The sequence below is a fragment of the Acomys russatus genome, chromosome 4, assembly GCF_903995435.1.
Source record: "Acomys russatus chromosome 4, mAcoRus1.1, whole genome shotgun sequence".
In the NCBI taxonomy this organism is placed as follows: domain Eukaryota; kingdom Metazoa; phylum Chordata; class Mammalia; order Rodentia; family Muridae; genus Acomys; species Acomys russatus.
In genome coordinates this window covers 29,789,674-29,806,911 of record NC_067140.1, presented here as the reverse complement: position 1 = coordinate 29,806,911, position 17,238 = coordinate 29,789,674, and the positions used below count along the sequence as shown (strand labels likewise).

The following is a 17,238-nucleotide window of genomic DNA, read 5'->3' as shown; positions in this document are numbered from 1 at the left end:
GAGTTCCAGCACAGCCTGGGTTGCACAGAGAAACACCATCTCAGAAAAGAAAAAAATAAAAATGGGTACTTTATATTTCCAGACATCTTTACTCTCTGTTGCTAACATGGTATTCATGCTCTTGTTTTCCTTATTATCTGCTCCTTCCTTCCTTCCTTCCTTCTTTCCTTCTTTTCTTTCTATTTTTCTGAGACAGGGTTTCTTTGTATCCTTGCCTGTCCTGGACTCATTTTGTAGACCAGGCTGTCTTTCAAACTCAAAGAGATCCTCCTGCCTCTGCCTCCCCGAGTGCTGCGATTTTAGGTGTGCACCACCGTCCCCATCTTTATCTGGTCATTGTAAACCAGTTTATACCCATTTACCCTAGGATGGATAAGGGTAGGCACCGGTGCACTTTGGAAATGTGATCTTCCTTGAGCTTTAAGTGTTCCCATAGGAGTTATTCTGATGAGAGCTTTTCAAGTTAACAGTTTCTCAAAACAGGTCTGGAGCCTTAAAAAGATTGATTGGTGGTCTTCAGAAATAATGTAGATAAACTCATTTGTGTTAGCAAAGTTTCTCATTAAGATTAGATAGACAGGTGTGGTGGTGCACACCTTTAAACTCAGCACTGGGGAGGTAGAGGCAGGTGGATCGCTGTGAGTTCGAGGCCAGCCTGGTGAGTCCAGGACAGCCAAGGCTAACACAGAGAGACCCTGTCTCGAAACAACAACAACAACAACAAAGATTGGATAAATTCTATTTAAGGCTTAAAGTTTCATAAACTGGCTAGGATGGTGGCCCAGTGGGTGACGTGCTCGTTGTGTAAGTTTGAGGACGTGAGTTTGAATCCCACATAAAGCTGGGCCTAGTCATGTGCTCCAGCGTAGGGCTCCAGTAGCAAGATGGAAGTCTCAAGCCTGGAATGGTGGCGCGTGCCTTTAATCCCAGAAGTCTCCAGAAGCCCCCAGGCCAGCCAGCCTGGTATGCACAGCAGCAAACAACAAAGCAGTAAGAGGGTGGGGACCAACGCTGACTTGTACACGTGTTCTGGCACAGTGGGCACCCCACATCATATTCAGAACCAACGCTGACTTGTACACGTGTTCTGGCACAGTGGGCACCCCACATCATATTCAGAACCAACGCTGACTTGTACACGTGTTCTGGCACAGTGGGCACCCTACATCATATTCAGAACCAACGCTGACTTGTACACGTGTTCTGGCACAGTGGGCACCCCACATCATAGTCAGAACCAACGCTGACTTGTACACGTGTTCTGGCACAGTGGGCACCCCACATCATAGTCAGAACCAACGCTGACTTGTACACGTGTTCTGGCACAGTGGGCACCCCACATCATAGTCAGAACCAACGCTGACTTGTACACGTGTTCTGGCACAGTGGGCACCCCACATCATAGTCAGAACCAACGCTGACTTGTACATGTGTTCTGGCACAGTGGGTACCTCCCACATCATATTCAGAACTTCAGATGAGTTAAATCGACCTCATGTATGTCATAGGTTCCTAGATATGGCTGTTTGTGTGGGATCGTTTTCCACAGAGGTAGTATTTTAATGTTTTCTACTTTGGTATTTTTAACTGAAAGAAATTTCTTCTCCCACTCCCACATGACCATCGTACAGCTAGTAGGCTCCCGTCTGTGCTCTGACGTAGTGATCTGTTTTTAAACAGATTAGTCACATTTGTCATCGCTGCTCTTGTATTCTGTTACAGGTTCCAATAGGCAATGGAAACTGATCTCAGTTCCCAGGACAGAAAGGACCTGGACAAGTTTATTAAGTTTTTTGCCCTCAAGGTAATATGTCCATTCTCTTGAGCTGGGAACAGCTAGAAATATTATCCATACTTCTCCCTTAGAGAGCCGCCCTTAGAAACATAGCATAACAGCTTGCAGCTTGCCCATTTTCAGGGATACTTTTGTCTGTTGTAAACCAAACTGTGAAGTGTGGGGGTGGAATGGGGGATGTAACTAAAAAGTAGCTTCCAATTTTCCACAGCTACTTGTTCAAAAAAAAATTTTTATAAGACTGTCTGTAGAAATGTCAAAGTGTTATGCCAGGTTATTGGCACAGTGTATTTATTCCCTTGGGGTGGGAAGGAAGACTGAACTGCAGCCTCTGGGCATCTTTCTCATAGCTTTGGCTAACACTAAAATGCCTGGTGCACTAGCTACCTTTTTTATTGCTGTGACCAAATTCTTGAAGCAACTTGAGGGAAGAAGGATTTGTTTGTCTCATAGTTCAAAGGATGTAGTCCATCATGGAGGCTGGAGGCTGCGTGTTCACATCATGTCGGATCAGGAAGCAGAGAAAAGGAAATCCCAGTGCTTATCTGACTGACTCTTGGCTTTGAGATAAGATTTCTCTTTGTAAGCCAGGCAGGCCTCAAACCAGGGGTACTCCCACGAACTCAGCCTTCCAAGTGCTAGGATTACATGTATGAACACTGCTCCCCATTCATTTTTTTTCCCTTTTTACGTGTGTGTATGTGTGTGTGTGTGTGTGTGTGTGTACACTTATATTGAAGAGGGCATTGAGTCCCTCGGAGCTGGAGTTCTAGGCATTTGTAGCATGTCTGGCTTGTTCTGGGTGCTGGAAACTGACTCCAGCTCCCTTGATTCCAGCTGTAATATGAATATTGGCATTTTTTTTTTCCTGAATCTAAAAGTCACTTGTACCTGTATCACTCCTTTCTTGCAACAATTACTATTCAAGCCATGCTGTCAGTTCTGATGGTAAAATTATCTAGAAGACAAGCCACATGAGCAGAGCAGGATGGATAATTGTGTAGTCTTGCTTTAGTCTGCTCTGACCCACATCTCTGTCAGGGAGTATTTATGAACATCATGGCTAACACATGCAGCATTCCTTCTGCAGTGTGAGCTCTCTCTGGAGCACAGGCGCAACCTGGTCCCTGTGTGGCTGACAGAGTCCTCAGGAGTGCTTCTCTGGTGTGCACTGTCTTTCTGTCCACTCTTATGTTTCTGTACTTCCCTGGAGTAAAGTCAGGGTTTAGTAGAATTAGCTAGCCTCATTTTAACCCTGCTTTGGCAGAATTTTAAACCCATAAAAAGCTAACTTTTTTTGGCAGGGGCCAGTGCTCAAGCTCGAACCTCAAGCCATTTCTTATTTTGTGTTTTGTTTTCAGACTGTCCAAGTGATTGTCCAGGCTCGACTTGGTGAAAAGATTTGTACCCGTTCATCTTCTTCCCCAACGGGTTCAGATTGGGTAAATTCTTATTCTTTGTTAATGGGTGTGTACACTACATTGTTTGTCAAAAGGAGTAACTATAACATGCCCTACTGCCATGTAAGGCATATACTTAAGGAGTTGCTAAGTCACTTGACTAACTGGTATAGAAAGTATGTGCAGCCGGGCGTGGTGGCACACACCTTTAATCCCAGCACTCGGGAGGCAGAGGCAGGCAGATCGCTGTGAGTTTGAGGCCAGCCTGGTCTACAAAGTGAGTCCAGGACAGCCAAGGCTACACAGAGAAACCCTGTCTCAAAAAACAAAAAAAGAGGGGCTGGAGAGATGGCTCAGCGGTTAAGAGCACTGACTGCTCTTCCAGAGGTCATGAGTTCAATTCCCAGCAACCACATGGTGGCTCACAACCATCTATAATGTGATGTGATGTGCACTGTATACATAATAAATAAATAAATCTTTAAAAAAAAAAACAAAAAACAAAAAAAGAAGAAAGAAAGTACGTACATTGTATATAAAACTTAGTCTCCTTTTTATTTGGACCATGGCTTTCTGTTTAACAGATGGTAAAATTTAGTACTTAGGAGATAAAACAATATTTTGGTAGCTAGCCTTTGTAGTAGATAAGTAACCCTTTCAGCCTGAGACTTGGGGTTTTGGTGCAAACTGCTGCCCATAGGGAAGAAAGAAGAGCTTAATGCTCTTAATACTAAAGCTTGCATGCTCTGCTCTATTTCCTATAATGCTCCTTGAGAGGGCTTCACACAGAAATCTTTCTTGGTTTCTAGTTCAATTTAGCAATCAAAGACATCCCAGAAGTCACACATGAAGCAAAGAAGGCCCTGTCAGGACAGCTGCCTGCTGTGGGGCGATCTATGTGTGTGGAGATCTCACTCAAGACCTCTGAGGTAAGGTCGTGGCCGGACTTGGTGGTTTTACCTGGCGTGCAAGGCTCCTCATCCTCTGCTTCCAATTCATTTTTAGCTTTATTCATGTTCCTTTTCTTTCTGAATTTCTCATCATTTTTTCAATCAGGGATTTTTTATTTATATTTTTTGTTATGCTGGGGATGAAACTCAAGTGTTGCCCATGCTTATATAATGCAGAAATATTACAAGGCTAAGGAATTTTGCATTTAGTCTTTTCTTGCTCACTTGTTCGGAATAATATATAAAGGAACAGTTTGGCTAATGGAATCACCTAAAAGATTTTTTGTTTGGTTTTGTTGGGGGAGGTTTGAAACAGGGTTTATCTGTGTAATAGCTCTTGCTGTCCTGGAACTTGCTCTGTAGACCAGGCTGGCCTCAAACACCCAGAGATCCCCCTGCCTCTGCCTCCCAAGTGCTGGGATTAAAGCATGTGCCACCACCGCCCAGTTTACCTAAAAAATGTTTAAGGTAATGATCTTTCCTAAACTGGTGATATCACTTGAAAAAATAGTGCCTGTAGAAGTGAAGTGAAAGGCTCTTCCATCACTTGAAAAATGTCAGCCTTTTTAAAAAAATTTATTTATTTTATTTGTACAGTATTCTGCCCGTATGTGTGCCTGCATGCCAGAATAGGACACCAGATCTTATTCTAGATGGTTGTGAGCCACCATGTGGTTGCTGGGAATTGAACTCAGGACTTCTGGAAGCGCAGCCAGTGCTCTTAACCTCTGAGCCATCTCTCCAGCCCCAAATATCAGCCTTTCTAAATGGTAGTTTGGAAAAGTTTTGGGGCTGGAGATGCAGAATAGTAGTATAGCTTGGCTAGCATGTACAAAGCCCTGAAAGATTTTTAAAACCATATATTCTTGTTAGATGTGGTAGCATAGCCCCCAATAGCAGCACTTCGGAAATTAAGGCAGGAGGATTGAAAGGTTTTTGGCTAGTATCTTGCATAATGAGACTCTCTTGTTCCAATTTTAATATATGCACCCGAAGTGCACATGAGAGACTGTCTCAGACACAGAGCCTAGGGTTGGTGGTATGGGTCGGGGGTGAGGTGCTCGTCACCAAGTCTGCTCACCTGAGTTTGTTCCCTGTATCCCGTATAGCAGTAGAGAACCAACACCAGGTACCATGTGGTACCCTGACCTCCATATTTGTGCTGTGGTTTCATCCTCCCACTAAACAAATAAACAAATACAAATAAAGGGACAAATGATGAACCAAAACCCAGATATTTTCTAATCCAGCTGTTTTCATTGTAAAAATTCATTTAAAGAGATTGAGGCTGGCCAGGAGTGGTGGCGCATGCCTTTAATCCCAGCACTGGGGAGGCAGAGGTAGGGGTTCTCTGAGTTTGAGGCCAGCCTAGTCTACAAAGAGAGTATAGACCAAGAGAAGAGAGAGGTGAGGGAGGAGAGAGGAGGAGAGATTGATTGAGGCTCTATACAAAGTCAATGTGGGTTTTTTTTTTCCCTCTCTGGTCCTGTTGTTTGTGACAGAGTCTCAGATAGTCCAAACTTGCCTCAAGCTTGCTTCACACGCAAGTGTAATTTTTTTGTTGTTTTGTGTTTTGAGACAGGGTTTCTCTTTGTAGCCTTGTCTATCTTAGACTCACTTTGTAGACCAGGTTGGTATCAAAGTTACAGAGATCTACTTGCCTCTGCCTCCTGAGTGCTGGGATTATAGGTGCATGCCACTATGCCTGGCCACAAGAGAAAATTAAGTCAGTCTCTCAGTCTTTTCTTTCTCCGTCTCTCCTCTTTACTTTTTATTTAGGAGGAAAATCCTGTAATATGTTTACTTTAAAAAATTTCTTATGATGGTATGATGCTTTACATGAAGCAATTCAGGTAATTTTTAATAATTGAAATTTATTTCTCCTGTCCCATCTGTAGGGAGATTCCATGGAGTTGGAAATTTGGTGTCTTGAAATGAACGAAAAGTAAGTGTTTCTGTGTCAGACTCCTTGGTTATGGTAGCTGAGGATAAGGATGATATCATATGAAAGCAGGCTTTGTTGTTGGCCACAGAGAGGCATTCTGGCCGTTCAGCAGAGCTGGTTTGCTTCATGCTTGGCTTCTGGCCTAGTACAGCAATGACCTTCAAAAGGAGTCTGGGTCCAGAGAAGCTCACTCACCACAGGGAAAGGAGCAGCAGCCATGCTGCAAAGGGTTTGTTGTTTTCCCAGAGTGCAGCTCACTCTCTGATTAAGTCCTCTGGGAGCTCCTACACCATGGCCATTCTGTGTAGTCTGAGTTCTGCAAGGCACCCATCCAGCGACATCTCCTGCACTGCTCTTTTTACACATGGCGATGGGTTGGAATATGTTACCTCTTTCCCCTATTTTTGTCTTTCAAGACAGACTAGCTCCCCACCTGTCGGAAGCTTTAGTTTTCAAAAAGAGCATGTGTGAAGTATAGACATTTGTTTTCTTGAATAGAAAGCAGTTGACAAGTTATTATGCAAAATTTGTATACCAAATGATTATTTTTCTTCAGATTTTCTGTATAGAATTAAATAATAGCTCATAAGACAGGACCTTGAATATAAGCAACAGGTTGAATATAATTTTCTTTTTTTTTAAAAAAAGATTTATTTACTTTATTGCATATGAGTGCTTTACAGAATAGGGCAGCAGATCTCATTATAGATGGTTGTGAGCCACCATGTGGTTGCTGGGAATTGAACTGAGGACCTCTTGAAGAGCAGATGGCGCTCTTAACCACTGAGCCATCTCTCTAGCCCGAATATAATTTTCTTTTTTGTGTGTTTTTTTGTTTTTTTTGTTTGTTTGTTTGTTTTTGTTTTTTGAGATAGGATTTCCCTGTGTAGCCTTGGCTGTCCTGGACTCGCTTTGTAGACCAAGCTGGCCTCGGACTCACAGCAATCCACCTGTCCCTGCCTCCCAAGTGCTGGGATTAAAGGTGTACACCACCATGCCCGGCATATTTTTCAATATTAGCTTGATTTGAAGTGTACTGCCTTTTTTTTAAGTAGATAAAGACATAGTGGGTTCTTCTGGTGCTTGCCTATATCTAATGCAGAAACAAGTGTGCGCTGGTGTACTTTGGTGTGATGGTTGAGCTCTAAGTGCATCTTCAGTTTAGAATGTGTTTAGCAGAGCTGCAGCATTCCATAGCATACATTGGCAGTGTTTTTGTGCTCCTTAGGTGTGACAAAGAAATCAAAGTTTCCTACACTGTATACAATAGACTATCACTGCTGCTGAAGTCTCTTCTTGCTATTACGAGGGTGACACCAGCCTACAGACTCTCCAGGAAACAAGGGCATGAGTATGTAATATTGTACAGGTAAATATCAAGGATTGTGCTTATTAACTCATTAGCCTCCTTGCAATGTGCATATTCTGCCTGGCATTCAAGTTTTCTGGGGTTATGTTTTTGCATGACAATTGATTATGGTATTATGTCTATAGTTTTACAAGTGTCCTCATGAACACCTCAGCTTTTCAGAGTCATCAGACCTACTGTCCTTTTGTCTCTGTGCAGGGTCAGCTCCTGTAGAAAGGGTGTTGAATTCTTGCAGACACACATTTTAGAGCTGGAAAGGGAGCTTAAGAATCTTAGAAATAAGCTTTTGGGGTGGGGAGATGACTTAGTGCTTAAAGTGCTTGTCATGCAAGCATTGAGGAACCAGAATTCGGATTCTCAGAACCCCCACAAATGCCAACTGGACAGAGTGGCCCACCTGTAATCTAAGGCCAGCACTAGGAAGGTGGAAGTGGGATCCTGACATAAGCTGGCTAGCCAGACCAGTTGTATCAGGGAGCTGTGGGTTCATTTGAAAGATTTTGCCTCCATTATTAAGGGAGAACCCAAAGAAGGAAGATTCCTGACATAGCCCTTAGGTCTCTACGCCTGTGCCCCGACATACCTGTGCCCAGACACACATGGGAACGCTTATACACACATACTCTTAAGAGAAAGAAAAATAGTGCTTGCTTCGGCAGCACATATATACTAAAGTTGGAAGAGAAAGAAAAATAAACAGTGTAATTTTCCAGGTCTGGGGATGTAGGTCAGCGGTAAGCACTTGCGCAGCATGTACAAGGCCCTGGGGGTACTCCTCAGCAACACAGAAAAGAAAAGAAAGCTCCATTTGCCAGTAATGTGGCACACAGCTTTAATCATAGCACTCAGGAGCAGAGACAGGCTAGCAGGACCCTGTCTAAAAAAATGAATTAATTAGCTGGGCAGTGATGGTGTTTGCCTTTAATCCCAGCACTCAGGAAGCAGAGGCAGACTCATCCCTATGAGTTTGAGGCCAGCCTGGTCTGCTGAGTGAGCTCCAGGACAGCCAGGGCTACCCAAAGAGAACCTCTGTTTTGATTTAAAAATAATAATAATAATAATTTTTTTTTCTTTCTGAGATAGTGTCTCACCATGTAGTCCTAGCTGTCCTGGAGCTTACTATGTAGACTTGAACACAGAGAGATCCTCCTACTTCCCAAGTGCTGGGAGTGAAGGTGTATACCACCACATCCAGGCAACTTTAATTTTCTTTAAAAAGCTTTTACTATGCATGCTAGCGTGCTTATAATGCCAGCACTTTTGAGAGGAAAGCAGGAGGATCAGGAGTTGAAGCTCATCCTCTGCTACATAGCATACAAGGCCATCCTGGGCTGCACAAGACAAATACAGGAAAGTAAATAAGCTCTCCATGAATGATTCTATAGCTGCCACCGCCGCCACCACCTCTTCTTCCTCCTCCTCTTCCTCCTCCTCTTGTTCTTCTTTCTTCCTTCTTCCTCCTCCTTCTTTCTTCTTGTTCTTTTTACTTCTTCTTTCTTCTTCCTCCTCCTCCTCCTCTTCCTTTTTCTTTTTTGTACACCAGGCTGGCCTGGAACTCACAAATCCACCTTCCTCTGCCTCCCAAGTGCTGGGATTAAAGGTGTACACCACTCTTCTTTTCAACCTTTTTGTCTAACAAATTGCTAATTTGATCTTGTCCATGGCCATAAGGAGCTAGTCAGCAGTCAGTTCAAGTATTGTCTTTGGGGTCAGTAATTCACCTCAGCACTGTTATTGAGTTCCAATTTAGTGCAGGCACTATACTAAGCACAGAGGCTTAGTGGTGTTTGGTTTTTTTCCCCCTGGGGGAGGGCCCTTGTTGAGATATGTCCCTCTATGTGGCCCTGGCTGTCCTAAAACTTGCCATATAGACAAGGACAGCCTCAGACTCACAGATCACTGACTGCACACGGAGTTGATAGTAGCTTACCAGGCATAGGTGACCAGGGTGGGACATCAGAGAGTCCTCATTTGACTTTGCCAAATGGGCATGTATGGAGGCATCTAGGAGATTTATTAAAGTATGAAAGTAAGATCGGGAAGCCAGGGCTCCTACGTCACCAAGAATGTTTTGAGTTGGAAACAGACTGCTGGATTTAGCCTTTGTCAGATGTAGAGGTGACATGTCAGACTAGCATATTAGTGTGGAGGGACCAAAAAGTTACACTGAGATAAACCTACTGAAGATATTTACCAAGCCATCCTTAACAATCCTGACAATCCTCTCATTTCATACCTTGTTGGTTACTTTTCTTGTTGCTGTGGCAAAATTCTTACAAGAAACAGTGTAAGGGCAGATAAGATGGCTCAGCAGGTAAAGGACTTGCCGCATAAGCTTGGTCGTTTATGGAGGCGCTGCTGATTTCTGCCATGTCATATTATCTCCTTCCTCCTTCTCTGTCCCTCTCCCTCCTCTCTCTCTCTCTGTCTTTGTCTGTGTGTGTATGTGTCTGTGTATGTCTCTGTCTGTCTATCTGTCTGTCTCCCTCTGTCTCTTTCTGTGTGTGTGTCTCCCCCCCCCACCATGGTTTCTCTGTAGCGTTGGCTGTCCTGAAACCAGGCTGGCTTTGAACTCACAGAGATCTGCCTGCCTCTGCCTCCTGAGTGCTGGAATTACAAGTGTGGGGCTCCTCATCTCTTATGTAAGCATCACCATATGGGTGTTTGTGCCCAAAGCTTAATTGAGGAAAGGTGTCCATTCAGATGAAGAAAGCAGGAACTTATTTAGGCTGCTTCTGAATTTTAGCCATGGATGTCCATAAATGCAAAATGAGTTATCATTTCTTTTTCTTTCTTTCCTACAGGATTTATTTTGGGGAAGTTCAGCTGAATGGCTTAGGAGAAGGTATGTATGCATTCAAGCCAGAAACATTTGTGGTGTTAAGAGCTTTACTAAGGGGCTGGAGAGATGGCTCAGAGGTTAAGACACTGACCACTCTTCCAAAGGTCCCGAGTTCAATTCCCAGCAACCACATAGTGGCTCACAACATCTGTAATGAGATCTGGTGACTTCTTATGGTGGGCAGGTGCATATTTGGGCCTGTATAAATAAGAAATAAAACAAAAAAACAAGAGCTATACTAAGCTGGGCGTGGTGGTGCATACCTGTAATCCCAGCAGTTGGGGGGCAGGGGCAGGAGGATCAAGGTCAGCCTGGTCTATAAAGCAAGTCCAGGCCAACCAAGGCTACACAGAGAAAACCCTGTCTGCAAAAACCAAGAGCTGTGCTAACTTCAGAGATGGGCTCAATTGCTACTTGGATATGTGACTGACCTTGTATAACACATATTATAACTCTAAACTTCATAATAAAAGAAGGAATCAGTAGGTAGGTGGGTCAGTTTTCTGAGACGCTACCTGAGTTGATAATAATTTTTCAGAAGTTTAGCAGGAACTTAGCATTTGGGGTTTCTCCCTCTGCTCCTCTCCCCTCTCCTCCTCTCTCTTTCTCCTTCCCCTCTTACCCCCCTAGATGCTAATTAAGCACTGTACCATCTATACAGCGATTTTCTTTTCTTTTTTGACACAGCGATTTTCTTATGGTTTATCTTACGGTTTTGTTTTTTGGGTTTTTGTTGGTTGGTTGGTTTGTTTTTTGAGACAGGATTTCTCTCTGTAGCCTTGGCTGTCCTGGACTGGCTTTGAACTCATACAGATCTGCCTGCCTCTCCCTCCCAAATGCTGGGATTAAAGATTAAAGGCATGTGCTTCCATGCCTGCTATCTTACTTTTTTTTTTTTTTTTTTGGTTTTTCGAGACAGGGTTTCTCTGTGTAGCCTTGGCTGTCCTGGACTCACTTTGTGGACCAGGCTGGCCTCGAACTCACAGCGATCCACCTGCCTCTGCCTCCCGAGTGCTGGGATTAAAGGTGTGTACCACCTCGACCGGCCACTTTTTTTTTTTTTTTTTTTTTAATCTCTGAAGACAGTGTCTTTCCTTTGCTAATATTGGGTCAGTAGAGAATACATTGCAAGTAGGAAATACACAAGAAACTGAGATGGCCTTATTCATATGCTGAATAGATAATGCCAGTGACTATAAAACAAGCTTGGAGTTTGTCAGCATTCTCTGGAAAATGTTGATATTTTCTTTCTTCTCCTAGGCTTCCAAACAGTTCGAGTTGGAACAGTGGGCACCCCTATTGGCACCATCACTCTTTCCTGTGCTTATAGAATTAACTTGGCATTCATGTCTACCAGGTGAGGAAATACCTTAGAGTCCAAAAGAACTCTCCCAGTAACGTGAAAGCTCCAAAGCTAAAGCTATAGTTGATGCTGATGAAAGCGGAAAGCTACCTTTTCTAGAAGAATGCAATTGAGAAAGGGAGAGAGCATCACTGCCACAGTTAAGAAGTGGAATCTGTGGTTTATATTTAGAGACTACAGTGTTAGGACTGTGGTAGACCTGAAGTAGCTACAAAGCGAGGGGCCCTCTGTGGACTTGAGGTGACTGGGAAGAAATTCTAACAAATACTGCAATGTACTTCTTGCATTACAGGCAATTTGAGAGGACCCCACCTATCATGGGGATTATCATTGATCACTTCGTTGACCATCCCTATCCTAGCTCCTCTCCCATGCACCCCTGCAATTACAGGTAAGGACTGAGAGATACTTCCCCAAGCTGCAGCTCAGCAAAAGCATCCACTGGCTGTGGGTAGAAATAAAAAGGCTAGTTCTATTCTTTTTGTTTTGTTTCCAGACATAGTTTCTGTGTGTAGCCTTGGCTGTCCTGGACTGGATTTGTAGACCTGGCTGGCCTCGAACTCACGGACCCACCTGCCTCTGCCTCTCGAGTGCTGGGATTAAAGGCATGTGCCACCACCGCCCATCTGTTAGATCCAGTCTTGCTTCTGCATGGTAGGCTCACCAAGGCTTGAGCTACAGTGTGTGGGAACTTAACTGGGTGTTCAGGAACACACAGCGATGTCATTTTCTCCAAGTTATATGGGTACTACAAGAATGCCAGTAATTTGTGGACTGTAAAAAATGATTTTCAGTAGGCATGGTGGTGCACGCCTTTAATCCCAGCTCTCGGGAGGCAGAGGCAGGAGGATAGCTGTGAGTTCAAGGCCAGCCTGGTTGACAAAGTGAGTCTAAGACAGCCAAGGCTACACAGAGAAACCCTGTCTTTAAAAAAAAAAAAAAAAATATATGATTTTCAGATGGCCATCTCACTTTATGAACTCTGCCTAAAACTTTTTGACACAATTCCCAGCCTTTTCTAACCACTGCATACTTTCTGAAGTTGGCTACCATTATCATAAAATTCATCATTCCTTCCTCCCCCGATACAGAACTGGTGAGGATGCTGGCGTCACATACCCATCAGTGGAAGACTCTCAGGAAGTGTGTACCACATCTTTTTCTACATCTCCTCCCTCCCAGGTAGGGAAAGGATTGTGGGCTGCATATATTCGTGTGGGCCTTTTGAAGCATTGTCAAATCTTAGCTATGCCGCCTTTGGTGATTGCTGTTAGTTTAAAGAGCATCTCTTGAGGTGTAACAGGCCTACTCCAGCAGTAATGTGCTTGTTCCCAGTCTCACCATTCCATCATCATCCTCTTCGAATCCCTAAAAATCAGTCAGAGAATTCTACTGTATTCTCAGACCAGACAAGCATTCTAACCTGCATGTGTTGATTTAGTTGCTTCTTTTGTTTGTTTGGTTGGTTTTTAGGGTTTTTCTGTGTAGCCTTGGCTGTCCTGGAGATCCATCTTCCTCTGTCTCCCTGAGTCCTGGGATCACAGGCGTGCACCACTGTTCCCATCGTGGCTTACTTACTTACTTTCTTTCTTTTTTTTTTTTTAATTATTTATTTATTTATTATTATATATGCAGTATACTTTCATGCCAGAAGAGGACCATCAGATCTCATTATAGATGGCTGTGAGCCATCATGTGGTTGCTGGGAATTGAACTCATGACCCCTGGAAGAGCAGGGGTCAGAGTTAGCCTCTGAGCTATCTCTCCAGCCCCCTGTGGCTTACTTTCTTAATAAGTAATAAATTTGGTTCTGTAATTGTGGAATGTGTCCCAAAGAGCCAGTAATTATTTAATATAAAACTACAAACAGCAAGCAGAAGCACTGCCTTTCTTAATAGCTGACATAGTTATCCCTGTCCAAACTCTGCCCCAGCATTTCAACCACTGACTATTCCCCACAAGCGAGTCTTGAGTGGCAAACCCAGCTTCAGTAAATCATGGGCCCTGACTTTTGATGCCAGCATCCTCAGAGGAAGCATCGTCACAGTCTTGCGTGGTGGGCATGAGTGAAGACTATGATAGGCAGTCATTCTTTCTGGCTGACTGAATTAAGTACTTAATTATCCCCCAAATTCCTCAGCTTCTTGTTCCTTCTATCTCACTGCTTTATTCTCTTCTCCTTTGGCTTCTTTTGGTTTTTACTTTGGAAAAGGTGTTTGAAATAATGTTTGCTATGTATTCTTGGCAGGCCTAGGACATGTTACATAGACCAGCCTGGCTTTAATGTGGCCGTTTTTTTTCCTCTGAGTGCTGGGATTACAAGCATATGTTATATGACTTTTTGTTTGTTTGTTGGAAATAAGGTCTCACAATTGCAGTGCAGCCAAGACCAGCGTTGAATGATCCTCCTGTCTCCACCTCCGAAGTGCTAGGATCGGCATGTGTTATTATGCTTAGCTACCAATTTGTTAATGTGGAGATTTTAATTGTTAAGTTATTTTACATTAATTTTTTTACTACATTTATTTATTTTGTGAGGCTAGGGGTATGCCTTTGTGCCATGCTACACATGTGGCAGTCAGATTTAAAGCTGTAACAGCAGAAGTGCAAACAATCAGCATACACGCATGCACACGCATTCACCCCACGTGCTGCACTCGCGGGATGGCATAGGGAAGTGTGCCCCTAAGCCTGCTAACAATAGGGCCAGCCCATTTCAGCTCTTTCCAACTGTCCCTGCAGACAGAGGGCGGCTGATCACGGCCAGTGTCCTCAGTTCTGAACTTACCTCCTGAGTGAGCTGTTCCCTCACTTCCACCCACACCTCTTCAGCTAGTGACAGACTAATGCTTGGTTCAGGTTTCTGTTTTGCCATGTCATTCTCAATTGAGGCAGTTGGTTTTCCAGCTGCCTGTCAAGCAGACAGGCTCCCAGGGCATGCCCTGAGGTAAATGTCACTTCTCAGCATACTCCTCTTTGCTGCTTTGGGAAGCCAGCATTGCACTCGCTTCCCTTCCCTCACCACTCTCTGGCCAGCCTCTCACTGCTGCCCCTTCTGGAGGCCTTTTCCCCCCACTTCTTTCTCAAGTCCCTTTTCTTTTTTCTTGTTTCTCCTGTCTCTCTGTGTGTCTGTGCACAGTGTGTGTTTACTGTCACAAAGGCACATTTTCAGACCCCTACTCCTGTGGTGATGGACACTCTGAGGGTCCCCATGGCAGGACTGGCCTTTTCCCATCAAGTGAGTTCATAAGGGGAAGAAGGGGATGTGATCAGAGGGCTTCTTTCTACTTAAAAAAATGAAAACTGAACAGGGTATAGTTATTTAGTCCCCAAGTGTTCGGTGGGATTATTTTAAGGCTTGGTAATTGATTTTAACAGGACATTGCCACAGCCTAGCAACCCAAAATAGTGATTTTTTATTTGCCCCTCCTCCTTCCGTTGCTGTGAAAAGTACATGGAGTTATTTATATCAGATTTCCAAATAAACAGTCCATGACTGGTAATCTTTCTATTTTCAATATAAATAGGAGCTGTCCATACCCAGGGGAAATAGAGGTGTGATTAGAGAAGATGGTTTTAGAGTCACATGGATCTCAAGGACAAGGGAGAAAATAGGATGACTTGGAAAATTGAGCCCAGGATTATGCCCAGGGGAATCTGCTGGGCTGGAAATGTAGGGGAGCTGGGGAGCCCGGAGCTCAGTAGAGGCCTTTGGGAGCCTCTAGAGCTGGAGATCCTAATCCTAGATCAAGCAAGTCTGTCTTCTTTCTGAAAAAGGCCTGGCCCACCCCAGCCCCTCGTTCCACTGGGATCTGCTCCTGCCTTTCTGCTGAGCTCAGCATGAGTCACGTGCTAGGGTTGCCTTTTCTCCTTGCCTTTCCTCCGCCTCTCTGTTTTTCTCTTGCTCAGCTCTCAAGCTCTCGCCTTTCCTATCAGCCTGCTGTCCTGGGCCTTGGATCTGCTGACCTGGCTTATCCAGTAGTGTTTACTGCTGGTTTAAACACTACACACACTCACCAGGTACCTTTCAAGATGGGGAGGACCACGGGCTTCCCAGGGCTGCCTCTCCTTCTGAGGAGTAACACAGTAACTTGAAGGACTTAAAAGACTTTCTGAGGGGGGCCCCTCAGATTTCAGAAGGGAATGGCTTTGCTCTTTCTCTTCCCTTCTCCCTTTGTAGTCATCACCATGCATGTCTTCCAAAAGCCACATCCAAAAAGAATTAAGGTCCATGATGCCTACTTGGTGGAGGCATTGATGATGGGAAAGCTTATGAGGTTTGCCTGGTACTGGCTTACCTGGTACTGCCATCATTGACTTTGTTTTTCCATTACCTCCAAAGCTGATGGTTCCTGGGAAGGAAGGTGGGGTACCTCTTGCTCCCAACCAGCCTGTTCATGGCACCCAGGCTGATCAGGAGAAACTGATGACCCACGTGCCTTCTGATGGGACCCACTGTGCTGCCACACCCTCTAGCAGGTGAGTTCCCATCACTGCTCTGCCTCTGCTAAGGTCATCCAGGGACCTGGATACCCTGATACACACAGGCTCAGGCTTGACCTTTTTGCCCTGAAGGAGAAAGCCTTTAAGGTCTTTGATGAGAGTCTATTATTGTGGCCAGAGTATAAGGAAGCTATCTGAGGTTTAGCTGCTAAGAAATAGCAAGGCTTTCCTTCTTTTGTAAATCTTCAACAACAACAACAAAAAAAAATTTTTTTTTTTTTTTGGTTTTTCGAGACAGAGTTTTTTTGTGTAACAGTCCTGGCTATCCTGGACTCACTTTTGTAGACCAGGCTGGCCCCGAACTCCTAGCGATCCGTCTGCCTCTGCCTCCTGAGTGCTGGGATTAAAGGCGTGTGCCACCACGCCCGGCAGTTTTCAAAAATTTTAACATTGTGTGTGTGTGTGTGTGCATGTACATACAAGTGCAGTTTGCACCCTAACTGCAAAGTGCCTGTTCTTTCCTACTGCCCATGCATTGTCTCTGGAAAGCTGCACTGTAAGCTGCCTTCCGGCCCTCCTGGTTTTGAACAGCCCTAGGATCATGAGAATGACATGCTCCTCCCCCTGGAACTTTCTCATTGGAGAAATGCCCACTGTACTTTTTCATTGGCACAGTGGAGCGGTGGAAGGGGAAATCTTAGGGAAAATGTGGTGTCATTCAGGAAAATAGTTTATTCTATTCCTGTCTTTTTCAAATGCTGATCCTTTTTCACCTCGTCCTCAATCACATGACCAAAGAAAAAGTCATTAGTCACTTGGCATCCCAGCTTTCTGATCCTGGACTCTTGGTGATGTCCAGGAGTAGCTGAACATAGTGGAGCCTGGGTGGTGAGGATGCTGAGAAGCCAGCAGGGCAGTGGTGGCGCACGCCTGTAGTCCCAATACTTGGGAGGCAGAGGCAGACGGATCTCTGTGAGTTCCAGGACAGCCTGGTCTACAGAGTGAGTCCAGGACAGCCAAGGCTACACAGAAAAACCCTTGCTTCAGAAGGAAGGAAGGAAAGAAAAAAAAGGCAAAAGCAAAAACCTCAGAAGCCTTTTCCTCAGGGCCGGGCCAACTTTGAACTTTAGG

General features: G+C 44.4%; 1 protein-coding gene across 9 annotated transcripts in view; it reads left to right on the top strand.

The window, feature by feature from the left end:
- Positions 1-17,238, top strand: part of Atg13 (autophagy related 13) — a 37,131-nt gene that overhangs the window by 15,729 nt on the left and 4,164 nt on the right. For 6 of the 9 annotated variants that reach the window (XM_051144115.1, XM_051144123.1, XM_051144119.1 and 3 more), the window contains 12 exons: positions 1,723-1,804; positions 3,157-3,237; positions 4,005-4,124; positions 6,044-6,090; positions 7,319-7,459; positions 10,264-10,304; positions 11,562-11,658; positions 11,957-12,055; positions 12,756-12,846; positions 14,804-14,902; positions 15,574-15,684; positions 16,007-16,143. In XM_051144115.1, coding sequence (XP_051000072.1) covers positions 1,736-1,804; positions 3,157-3,237; positions 4,005-4,124; positions 6,044-6,090; positions 7,319-7,459; positions 10,264-10,304; positions 11,562-11,658; positions 11,957-12,055; positions 12,756-12,846; positions 14,804-14,902; positions 15,574-15,684; positions 16,007-16,143 — 1,133 coding nt within the window. In that variant the 5' untranslated portion in view covers positions 1,723-1,735. The remainder of the gene's footprint in view (positions 1-1,722; positions 1,805-3,156; positions 3,238-4,004; positions 4,125-6,043; positions 6,091-7,318; positions 7,460-10,263; positions 10,305-11,561; positions 11,659-11,956; positions 12,056-12,755; positions 12,847-14,803; positions 14,903-15,573; positions 15,685-16,006; positions 16,144-17,238) is intronic. The other 3 variants (XM_051144121.1, XM_051144122.1, XM_051144124.1) reach the window with 3 other exon arrangements.